Source organism: Amphiura filiformis, chromosome 19, assembly GCF_039555335.1.
Source record: "Amphiura filiformis chromosome 19, Afil_fr2py, whole genome shotgun sequence".
Classification (NCBI taxonomy): domain Eukaryota; kingdom Metazoa; phylum Echinodermata; class Ophiuroidea; order Amphilepidida; family Amphiuridae; genus Amphiura; species Amphiura filiformis.
This window is the reverse complement of record NC_092646.1, coordinates 51,374,604-51,387,559: the sequence shown is the minus strand read 5'-3', so window position 1 is coordinate 51,387,559 and position 12,956 is coordinate 51,374,604. Positions and strand designations below refer to the sequence as shown.

At 36.3% G+C, this 12,956-nt stretch overlaps 1 protein-coding gene across 1 annotated transcript in view; it reads left to right on the top strand.

The window, feature by feature from the left end:
* Positions 1 to 1,234: 1,234 nt before the first annotated feature.
* The window catches only part of LOC140140639 (uncharacterized), a 28,982-nt gene continuing 17,260 nt past the window's right edge, over positions 1,235 to 12,956 (top strand). Inside the window, exons 1-5 of the mRNA XM_072162396.1 lie at positions 1,235 to 1,276; positions 4,412 to 4,526; positions 5,351 to 5,578; positions 6,631 to 6,855; positions 7,300 to 7,413. Coding sequence (XP_072018497.1) covers positions 4,457 to 4,526; positions 5,351 to 5,578; positions 6,631 to 6,855; positions 7,300 to 7,413 — 637 coding nt within the window. The 5' untranslated portion in view covers positions 1,235 to 1,276; positions 4,412 to 4,456. The remainder of the gene's footprint in view (positions 1,277 to 4,411; positions 4,527 to 5,350; positions 5,579 to 6,630; positions 6,856 to 7,299; positions 7,414 to 12,956) is intronic.

Sequence of the window (12,956 nt, the reverse complement as noted above, 5' to 3'; positions counted from 1 at the left end):
CGGATTTTTCCCGTTGAAAAGACAAAACTTAAAGATAGCAATAATATCATCAATAACATTTTGAGTCATTTTTATCCATAAAACGATACAGGATAGGATAGATAATTACTTTGACTTCAATGTGGTCCATATAATGAAGATTTTGATTCTACAACATTATTAGATCTGTTATCAACATATCAATTATGCACTCACAGCAACCAAACATCATGCTATGCTCAGTAGTCCACTGATATGACCTCGTTCCAGTGATCATTCCCCTAAATTATTAATTGTTGACCATGTCATTTTTTTGATATGCTGATTGCTGAACAAGTTTACGTTTATATGTGTATGCCTAACCTATGATAACTTTTTAAGTCATAATTAATTCAAACATAACTTTGGCAATACTCAATCGTTTTCGTTCGTTGAAACGGCAAAACATACTTTCTTTTCCTTGCAAATCGAATTAGCAGACATCAAAAACATTTCCACCACAAGAAGTAAAAAAAAATCATACCAATAGAAGAAGGCTATAATCTTAGCTAATCTTTAGTATACACAAATCCCATCTAAGAATTAGATACCAGCCCTATGGGCTGGCGAAAAACTTAAAATGGTGGTCAAAAAATGGTGGTCAACATGAATTTAAGGGATGGTCAACACGACATCTCGTTCAATCACCAAACAGGAGGCATTATGCTTAAGATGTTAAATGATGTAGACATTATTTCAATAACGAGAATATGGATCACTTGATAAAAGCACTTTGTAATTGTCGGATAAATCGTACAACCAAGATAAAATAAGAGGCCTGGGTTCGTTCCTCCAATACTATACACGGGAACTCATCAGCTTCACAGGTATGAACTACACTCTCAGAAAATATGGTTCCAATTAGAACCCCTTTGTCCTCTATATGGAACCCCTAAGAATTGAACCCTTAAAAATGGTCTTAAAAATTAAAGGTTCTTAAAGGAACCATTAAAGGTGCTAAACAACCTTTATAGAACTCATTTTGGTTCCTTGTAGAGGACAAGTGAAGAACCCTTTTAGAACCCATTTTTCTGAGAGTGTAGATGATGATACATTTTATGTACTTCCGATGAAACTAAACCTCAAACATTGGCTTGCATTTGACGCAATATTCGGTGGCTAAAGCGCGCCGTTGGCAATACTGCATGTCATGATAATGATATTGAAAACAGCGCGTAGCTACGCGTTCCTTCATTCATTACCCCAGTTTGTATCATAGAGGAAATATACCGGTAGGCGTTATATGATTACGAATTAGGTGAGTAGATTAAGTTGTATTTTTTACTTTTTTTTTTCAAATAACATGTTTACAGAAGTCTTATTTCAGATAGGCTAGCGCACTTGTTTCGTTTCTCCCTAGTGTAAGCCAAATCCAATCGGAAATTTGCAAGAAATACATATTTTATTTTCAATGAAGACGAGATGCATGCATATGCATCAAACTGCCCAGCAAACACAAAAATGTTTTTAAAACATTTTAAACAAGTTATATTTTGGGTTTTGGATAAAGTATAAAACGTTTTAATAGCATTAAAAGTCGGGTTATATAAAGGTCTTTAAAACTTTTTCAAAATGTTTTCAAAATGTTTTTGTAACTATTTTTGCCAAATATATTGTCAACATTTAAATAACATTAAATTTAAATTATTTTATAACCCTTTGAGCATGATGTCGAAAACGTTTTGTGTTTGTTGGTATCTACTTACTTGCTTTCAGATTATTTTCCAGACATGTATTTTGAGTGAAATTAAAGTAAAAACAATGTAACACGTGTAGTTTCATTGTTCTATTTCATTTCTTACAAGTCTTGAACTTATAATGATGTTCGAACCATAAGTTATCATATAATAATATTGCCATCTACGCATGGAAATGCTCCATTAATTAAATTATTATACCATTACAGTAACTGTCATTATTTGTTTATAACAGAATGCCTACAACCGATTTTTGGGTGTCGAAGAAAAGGCGATTTCTTTTTATACTCAGTGTTTTCATAAAACCTATTCTCAATTTTGATGGGGTGGAGGGGGGAGGGACCATCTTTAAAATGCCGTATTTCTAACAAAAAAGAAGTATTATTAGGGACACAAAATGTGTGGATCTCAAAGGATTGACTGTTAATATCGTAAACATTTAAATAGCACAGCAATATGGTCTAGTTTTGATCTTTTGAAACCAAGCTAGGACTGACGCAATTCCATTCATTTTCTTCGTGAATTTTGAGTGCATGTTACCAACTAGCGTTGCCAAGTGCTACTTACTTCTGAAACATTTGACAATGCTGTTACAGGTCAAAGAGTGTCCTAGTTTCGTATTTGAATAGACGCATTATTTCCTCAGTGACAACTAACGTATGATTTATAGCCAGAGTAAAATACATACTGAAGATGATGGAATACTACATTAAAGGGCAGGTCTATTGCAAGTTTATCTCTATTCAAAGAGAATAATAATTATTATTACATTACACGTTGACACTTGTTGCAAATTTTTTGTGCGTATTTCTTCTGAAAAAGGAGTAATTTTGTGTGTAAAGTTCAGCCTCGTACGTGTTCTCCCCCGTTTGAAGCGTACGTGTTCTCCCCCCGTTTGGCCGATGACCTAGGTAAATGAAGCGGGCACTTTATCATGCTCTCATCATACAATCACAATCACTTTGACAAGTTTGACATTAGCAACAATGAGTTGTACTATCACTTACCATAACAATGCTGCATAACAATATGCACACTATTGTTCTTCTCATTTCGGGAACAAAACCAACCCAGTATTGTTACTATGGGTTTGCTTTGTAATATCTCTGTGAACAGCAACAGTATACGTTCTGTCCATTGAGAGCGTGTATAGTCCCTTTTCTCATAGCGGCACATCTCATTTCATGACGTCACCGTTTTTCTAGGCTAAATCTGTCTCGTTCGAAGGAACTCACCGCTTAAGTTGGTTTTTGCGGAATATCAATTTTAAACGTCTTATTTTCTCAAAAAAGGAGTCATTTTCATTGTCCTCATAATTTTAGCTTGCCAATGATATGACGTTGTCCGAGCAATTATAGACCTGCCCTTTAATTCCATTAAGGGGGCACAAAGGATTACTCAAAGTGTCACACTTGAGAGGTCTATTGCCATTTGGTCTAATACCAGTTCGTCTAATTCCCGTTTAGTCTATATTCAATTGGTCTATTACCAGACAGGCTAATTGCCACTTAGTCTAATAATCATATAGTCTAATATCCATTTAGTCTAATATTGTTTGATCTAATAACTGGTATGTCTACTAACCATATAGTCTAATAACCGTTTGGGCTAATATTTCTTTAATAACCATTTGGTCTAATAACCGTTTGGTCTAATAACCGTTAGGTCTAATACTCGTATGGTCTAATAACCAGTTAGTCTAATACAATTTCGTCTATTTATTAATAAACTAAATGCTTGTAAGACTAAATGGTGTGTAGACCAAATGGGTATTAGACCAAATGGCTATTAGACCTATTGGTTATAGACCAAATGAGTATTAGACTAAATGGTTGTTAGGCTAAATGGTTTTAGACTTATTGGTTATTAGAGTAAATGGTTATCGGACCAAATGGTTATCGGACCAAATGGTTAAAGGACCAAATGATTATTGGACGCATGGATATAGACCTAATGGGTTTAGACGAAATGGATATAGACGAAATTAATATTAGACCAAATGGTATTATTATTATACCAAATGGCAAATCCCCATTTTAGATAGTGATTTGTACACTCTTAAAAATATTTAACTCAACAGGAGTAAAAAGGTCACAACAAAATGAGTAAAAAATTACTCAAATTGAGTAAATAATACCCAGCATTGAGATCATATTGATAAAGAGTACCCAACATTAAGGGTATTATTTATTAATATGAGCTGAATGCTGGGTATTATTTACTCAATTTGAGCATTTTTTTATTTACTCCATTTGCTTAGTTATGACCTTTTTACTCCTGTTGAGTAAAATATTTTTAAGAGTGTAATGTATCCTTAAAAGTAACGATGATACGTATATCTGCAAATGTATAATTTTATTTACACATCATCATTACTTTTAAAGATACAATACTGAAAAAACAATGTCTAAAATATTCAATTAATAGTGATCATGCGTGCCACTTTAAGTATGCTTTCAAGCTTAGTAAACATTTAGTCATTCAAGTATGACTACTAAGCCATGCTAAGTGGATACCATTGTACTTTCTATGTCTTGTCTTGTGAAGGTTTACTAATTCAGGTTTTAATGGTAATTTTAATTAAATCGGGTAGTAGGTTACCATAGTCACCCTGTATTGCTGTTCTCTAAACTCTGCCATATTTGTACTTTTGTCTTAGCATATAACCTTGTAATCTGTTATTATTTTTTGCGCAGCTTAAAAACTGAAGATGTGAATTGCATACATCGTACGGTACCAATATGTATTGGTTAATAGAAAACAATTATGTATGCCGGCTGCCGATTCTGTTAGTACTCTGCATTTTGTCAGGTAGGTTTACAATTTAAAAGAAATCCTCCTCCTCCTGCTCCTCCTCCTCCTCCTCATCATCATCATCGTCATCATCATTATCATCATCATCATCATCATCAGCAGCAGCAGCAGCAACAGCAGCAGCAGCATCATCATCATCATCATCATCATCATCATCATCATCATCATCATCATCATCATCGTCATCGTCATCATCATCATCATCATCATCATCATCATCATCATCATCATCATCATCATCATCATCATCATCATCACCATCGTTATCATCATCATCATCATCATCATCATCATCATCATCATTTGGGCGCGACCACGGGGTAAAAGCAGGGGCACCTATTATCCCTACTGCTATGTGGCCTGTGAATAGCTGTCGAATGTAAAGCGCTTTGATGTAAAATGTAAAATATAAAGCGCGTTGGTATAAAATGTCAAATGTGAGGCGGAAGTCGGAAATATTGATTGATTTCAAGATGTAGCCAAACAAAGGAAATATTTCCTTTTGTTTCCTATTGCTTTTACTTTTCCTTTTTTACTGTTCATATCTTTTGAACTGGTTGTCCAATTTTAATGGAGTTCTCTGCAAAATGTAGCTATACAAATCCCTGTTACAACCCAATAAGAAACCGAAAATTGTATATGACCGACTTCATCTGATTTTGCTTGATCACACCAAAAATGTAAAGTGCTTTGATGTAAAAATGCAAAATAATGCCAAGCGCTTTGATGCAAATGTATTGAAATCCCGTTTGATACTCTTTTAATTTTAAGGATCTAATTAATTTTATTTATTTACTCATTTTGTTTCTACTTTACCTCAGATATTACTATATTCATCCATGCGCATCAGTGTGAAGTCGGCCAGGAACATGATGAGAATAACACATGGCGCTGGGTTTTGCCGTACAAAGATCCATGCCATTATTGCACCAGTGTCGCATTAGGCGGGGCGAATCCTATCACACCTAAGCGATCTTTTAAACCAGTGTATGTCGATAAACCCATGATTACGAATGATGTCAGCATGATCATTAAACATTATTGCATGAGTAAGAATTTCGATTTTTTTTATCGTAACTTGTTGGCCCGGGCTTGTTGATTATGCCGATGGTAGCCATAAAAAGAAAATATGTAAATGTAAAGTATAAAGGCACTCTAAAACTTACAGGCATTTATAATCAGATTTAGATGTCTGCACTTCATGATTCCTGTAACTGTTACCTTTGATGTAAGTATGTGTCGCAGTTACCGCTTTTAGTACGTCAGTGCGGTTCGGCAGACCTTAACTGAAAGCAGATAGATAAATGCACTTCAGGGTCGTGCGTACATGGCATGTGTAAGTAATATATGTGTTGAGGTATTATGGAAGGAAGGTCAGACATTGTAAATATAAACCAACATTTTCCTCATGCAGGTATGGAAGGGAATTGAATAATGTGTGATTTGCTTCACAGCGAGGCCCTCAATTTTACTCGGATTTCGGCTTTTTGTATAAATGTAATGGCCAGTGGTATACTAAAATACCACGTAAAAGACTAAGCCTGAAGTGCTTTAATAACAGTACAATTTAACTTTTTATATTAAAACCGGGGCGACCCGGTTTTATTCAGAGTTCATCGATCGGGTGCTTGTTAACATCTCCCGTGGATGTCAGCTTATGTGTACACACGTCGAGTGCATGTTACGATCGGCGAGTGTAGTACACGCATTGTGTGCGCTCGAATGAAATCGCAAGTTTCTTCGTTATACCTCATTTGTTTGGCTCGAAATTAAAAGGGGATAATGTGATCAGTGAAAACAAACATTTAAATAGGAATTTATTCTTTATGCAAATCACACATTATTTATTGCTTTAACCAGTATTCCTGTAACTGTGAACCGGGATGGCAGGGAAATAACTGCGATTGAAGTTAATGTCGCAGTAACTAGTTTTTGTAATTCAGTACAGATGTGCATGCCTTACATGTGAAGCAGATAGATGAATACACTTCAGGGTTGTGTGTGCGATACGTGTGACTATTAAGTGTTAAAACATTCTGAAATGAATGTAGTGTATTATAAATAACAAACATTTTCCCTCATTTGAATACATATTATGCAGACATTGATGAATGCAACAGCTCCCCTTGTCAAAATGGAGGCTCCTGTATCGACCAAGTCAACAACTATACATGCTCATGTCTAAGTGGGTGGACGGGCATTAACTGCGAAGCAGATATAGATGAATGCACCTCAGGGCCATGTGTGTATGGCATGTGTGACAATAATGTCAACCAGTATTCCTGTAATTGTGAGCCGGGATGGCAGGGAATTAATTGCGATGTAGGTAAGTGTCACAGTCACTGCTTTTAGTACTTCAGTGCGTGTGGGCAGGCTACTGAGGCCTTAACTAGCAAATAGATGAATGCATATGTGTGACTTTCAAGTGTGTGGAGGCATTCTAGTGCGTTGTAAATATAACATAAACCAGCACTTTCCCTCATTGTATGCAGACATGTACGTATGCAACAGCTCCCCTTGTCAAACGGGAGGTTCCTATACTATCGACAAAGTCAACAACTATAAAGTATGCATGCCAATGTCCAAGAGGGTGTATGGATATACTCCAGGGCCATACATGCATGGCATATGTGAACATCATGTTATCCGGTATTCCTGTAACTGTGAACCGGGGTGGAAGGGAATTGACTACGATGTAGGCAATCGAAGTAGATAGAAGAATGTACTTCAGGATTCAGCATTTTCCTTCATTTTCATGCATTTCATGCAGATATTGATGAATGCAACAGTTCCTCTTGTCAAAATGGAGGCTCCTGTATCAACGAAGTCAACAACTTTACATGCCAATGTAAACCGGGATGGCAGGGAATTAACTGCGATGTAGGTAAGTGTTGCAATCCCTGCTTATATATAGTACTTCAGTGCACCCCCCCATAATTTTGGTGTGTGTCTGCCTCAGTACCATATCGTCATCCACAAGGAAACTTAGATCTATCTTCCGTGACTTGGTTTGTGGTGTATGTGTTACCCATTTTTTAGATGCTTGTCATACTATTCTGCATATAAAAACACATACACGTGCTCTTCAAGATTAAACTTCCATGATATGAATTAAAGATAGTGTTTGTTTGTATTATCTTGAACCAAGGTACGTCCATGATGATTTTGAAGTTAAATCCACAAATCCGTTCGACATATCGTACACAAAACTTATTTATTTCACATTGCAGGCGTTTGTTCTCATAAATGGAATGGACATTGCTATAATTATGTTAACATTTCTAAATCATGGTCTGATGCTGAAATGTACTGCGGTAGTCAGTATGGAGCCCATCTTGCGAGCATCCATTCCTTTGATGAAAATAATTTTGTCAAGTGGCTTAATGAATCGGATTGGGTAAGTGACATATTTCGAATTGACAGGAAATAAAAACGGGATGTTCTTTACCTTGGATTAACACAAATGTGAAATTTTGCTAGTGTGCCATGAGTAATTCTTCTTTTCCCACGTACATTAATATATCAGACAACATTTATTTTATCTTTGGTAATGTTTGAATGTTTATATTTTCCAGTGTATGATGCGTAAGGCCTTTCCCTTGTTTGTGTCGCAGCATCGCTGAATAAAGAATAATTCCTCAAAATGTTCAACATAAAATTCTATCGATTTTACATTACCTACTAGATGGCAATGTTCTTTGCACAAAATAAGTAAGAGTATGCTAATAAATGGGACGAAAGGTGCCCATGTGTTGGCATAATAGTCGTGTTTTACAATGGCGGAAAGACACAAGTCCGCTTGAATGCAGAGACGAAGAAACTTGAATTCCACAAAAGTCCTTTACAATGGTTGCCGACAGCTTTTTATTGCAATGAAACTCCTGTGTTTTGACGTCGGTCATTTTTGACTCAAGGCAGTTAAGCGAATGCCCTGGTGCCGTGTGTCATTATCGCTCATGCACTGATCAACAACACGATAAGAGGAATCAGGAAGCACTGTAAACAAATTGGCAAGTGGTTTCAAGAAAATTTCGCACCACGTACGTCGAAGTTCACTTTTCAAAGGGCGGACTGTTGTTACGAAAACAAGACGGCTGGTAAAAAGTCTACTAAATGACCTCAAAAGGTCAAGTCTTCTGTTTAAAAACAAAATGTCGAAATTGCGACAAGAACTGTCAGTGATTGTCACCCTTGCGAGTGAAAATACAGCTTATTTAGCCATCGCGCATAATTTTTTCTTAACATATTGGACTAACTCTACAGCTGTATGGTTTTTTACAATATAATAGTAATGGAAAGAAAACTGAAATTTTTCGGCACAAAAATTTGGCAAAAAATGACGTCACGGACATAAACAACAATCTCCTAATTAGCATATGGTCGCCATTCCTTCAGCTAGCTCGTCCTGTGATTGGTCCTTTAGATATCTAGATTGTATTCTATATCGCTGCTTTGACTGTTATCAGTATGCTTCCACCATGTTTATAAATACGTATTTATAAATACACACGTGACCACCGCAGTGCTGCCATTACAGTTACCCTCTACACAGCGGGTGGTCTTCCTGTACAATGGAATGCAAAGTCGAAAAAAATATTGTAAACGTTTACGTCGATATTTTTTTTTTTCGTCAGCAAATACTTTCACAATGTTGTTTTTGCTACTAACCCAGAAAACACAAAACGTTTTAAAAACGTTTTAAATAAGTTATATTTTAGGTTTTTGGTTTTGATAAAAACGTTGTAATAACATTAAAATGTCGGCTTATATAAAGTTCATGAAAACGTTTAAAACGTTATGTATGAAAACACACTACAAAACTATTTTAAATTGTTTTTAAAATGTTATTGTAAAATATATTTTTTGCAAACATATTTTGCCAAATATTTTGACAACACCTAAATAACATTAAGTTAGAATATTTTCAGGAGGTTATCAACAAATGCTTTTAATGTTATGAAAACGTTCTATACTCTTTATATACCCTTTATATATCCGACATTTAAACGTTTTCTGACAACCTGTTCTAACCTTTGCCGAGGTTCTAACCTGTTCTAACATATTACAAATTCGGAATCCCCCATGAGTGATAATTTTGCAATTTTACTAATGCTTAGGACTTAGTGATCCTAGCATCCTCTTTTCATGACATTTTTCAGTAGATATCCACGATAAAAAGCTTATTCCCAAAATTTTGAGTTGATTCCGATTTTGCGTTTGCGAGTTATGCATGATTATGTATATTACACTGCTCCATAGGCCACTGTTGTAATTTCGTTCTGGTATACCAGAACGAAATTCAAATTTGACGATATTTGACGATAATAAGCTTATTCCCAACATTTTGAGTTGATTCCGATTTTGCGTTTGCGAGTTATGCATGATTATACTTATACTTATACCAGAACGAAATTCAAATTTGACGATATTTTTGCTAAACGAATTAATCTGCAAGAAATGTTTAGTACACAAACATTATGTAGCCAGAGATTTCCAGTGGTATAAAAATCTCAACTTTTTTTTGAAAAAATTGGGGGGATGTGGTTGTGAATCACAAAATGCCCTTTTAAGGGTTGTGTAAAGCTACTACAGGTGGGTAGCGGTAAAAAAAAGATTGTTGCCATTTTGACCAAAAGACAGTCATGTGTATTTATGATTTGCCATACAGAAACTAACAGAACAATTCCTAAAGGAATCATTTTTCACAAATTACAACTGTTTGTACCGGGGTGTGCTTGTTGTCAAGTCGATGACAGCTAGACACGCGTAACAACCTTGAATAAAAATACATGTGCATATCAATGATTACAATGACAAAAAGAAATTTTTTTTGAATGCAGAGAAGAAGAAACATTAGTCCAAAAAGTATCCAATGTCTTTACAGTGGTTGTCAAAGAGTTTATTCGTTCCTGTAAAGTATTATCGGATAAATGGTTACGGAAGAAGTTATTTGGACGAATATCATACATTTTCACGATTATAACCATTTGTGTTGTGACCCCGAGGATGATTTAAGGAAGCCCCATCATGCATTGTAAAAGTGTTATCACTAGAGTTTCAACTGCCACTTTACTTTTCAAATCCCATTGAACTCTGTGCAAAAGATGTTGTTTTAGAATTGCCCGTGTGTCATTATTACTTGGTCGATTTCAGATCTAAAGTGATGTATGCATGAAGGATAATTCACACCTTCTGTAGATAACATAAAATGTGAAATCGACCAACCTTTTGAAGGTGTATTTATTGTAAATATATCGGTCCAAATTCAAATTTCACCATGCACGTGTGTATGCAGTGGGCGGGCAGTGGTGTCATGTTCACTTACACAGCTGTGCTAACCGCAAGACTTGCTGGGAAGTGCTTAAATCATCCTCTGGTTGTGACCCATTTATTTGACGAAATGTTTACTCAGTAGGGTAGCCAGGATATATTTTGTCCAATTTGTAGTCATTTTAACGACACTATACTCTTTGCCGTCCCCATTTCATCCCCGAAAACTTTCTGGGGCACTCTCTCTGCATCCCCCCCCCCTCCCCCAGCTACGCCACTTTGTTTATTGATAAATAACCTGTTAATGGGCGTTATTATTTGCAGATGTGGATCGGATTGAATGATCAGACTACTGAAGGTACATTCAAGTGGAGTGATGGGACTCCAGTGAACTACACTGACTGGTTCTTGAATCAACCAAACAATGCTGACGGTGGTGAAGATTGTGCCCATTTCCTTGCTTATCAGTGGAGTGACAGAAATTGTAGTTCAGAAATGAAGTTTGTTTGCAAAAAGTAATGCATTATTACCTAAAATAGATTGCAATAAAAAAAATATGCTACACCACGTAATAATCAAAATGTTCAAAGTTTTAATTTCGTCTGGATCAGCAAAGCAAGTCTTTTGTGGTCAGATTGATCACGCAAATTGGTTTGGGTATGTTTCTCTCGTAATTTAGTAATAAGAGAGGTTTTTCCTGATTATTAATTTGTTGGTAGTTGTTTGACTTTTTACGCCTGCTTTGACATAAAAAAAAATCCGTTTAGCCGTTGATTAGCTCATGGTCGATCATGGATCCCAACATGCGCGTATATGGGGGGAGGGGCTGTGGGGGCGCCAGCCCCCCAGGGTAAAAGCAGGGGCGGATAGAAGGGCGGCAAAAATAATTAGTAAAGAAAAAAGGGCAAAACTAATTAGAAAAGATTACAAAAATTTGTAAAAAATTGTACTATACATCAAAATATGTTGCTTTTTTTCTTCTTCACTTTTTCAAAACACCGACATTTTTTTTGGGTCAACCATTTCGGACTGTTGAGGAAGGGGCGGCAAAATTTTCTGCAGACCGCCGGGGTAGGGGCGGCCACGGTACGCCACTGCCCAAGGGCCCAACCTGTGGGTTGTGTGGTGGTGGTGTTGATGAGGGGGGGGTGAAATTTCACCTTTTTCCAATTTTATTACGTACATTTAATACACTGATAGCACATCGTAGCTTTTCACAACATGCGGCATGGTTCTTATAATTACCGCCTGGATAACCGGGACACACGGAATTGTAAATTGTTTACACAAATGCGTTTTTCGAAGGGACCAACGCCCCACCCCCGCTGGCTACGCTTCTGCTGGTTGCTTTGATCAGCTAAAAGACATGTATTCAATAATAAACTCGTATATGGAATATTTGAGGCAAGAGTAAACCATTCTTGAACATTATGGTAGTTTGGAAAAAAAAATGTACATACTAATTTTAGATTAGCCTGTGTATATCAATGATCAAAATAATTATCTATGTGCATATGTAAGAACCACTGTAAGTGTAACAGTTTTGTAACAAACAGCTGCTGTAGATAGTGTGCTATCACACAGCATGGAAACCCCTCCATATGCACGAAATGGACGACTACATTTAAACCCCATGTGGGGAAGAATAAGGTCGTGTCTTTTGTAAGGGGTGTATCTATTTCAACTGGAATAGCCCATTGAACCGTTAACACGGGTAGCTATTTAGGATCCCTTCCATATGCACGAATGGAAGGTTGGTTGGGTACCATATGAAGACCTGAGCGCAAGGAGACCGTATAATGTCCATATCTGGCATTTTGAGATACAGACTTGTAATTTAATATGGAATATTTTTCGCTAAAGTTCCAATACTAGTCTGGACGGAGTCTGCATAGACCGCACGGGCTAAATATTAATTGGGGTGTGTCGAGAGATGGTGTAAAATAATTGTTTGATAGAAAATGTGCTTTCGATATGCTTACATTATGGTGCTCATAATGTAGCGAATTTGCCCAAAATGGCGGATTTAGGGAGGCTGGATTTGAGTTTTGTGGGGTACACAATTTCAGACTTTATGCAACGTTGTTCTGTTATTATCAAATTTATAGGGGTTGGAAGTGATATTTCTTAAACTTCGTCTGCAACTGGCATTCATCA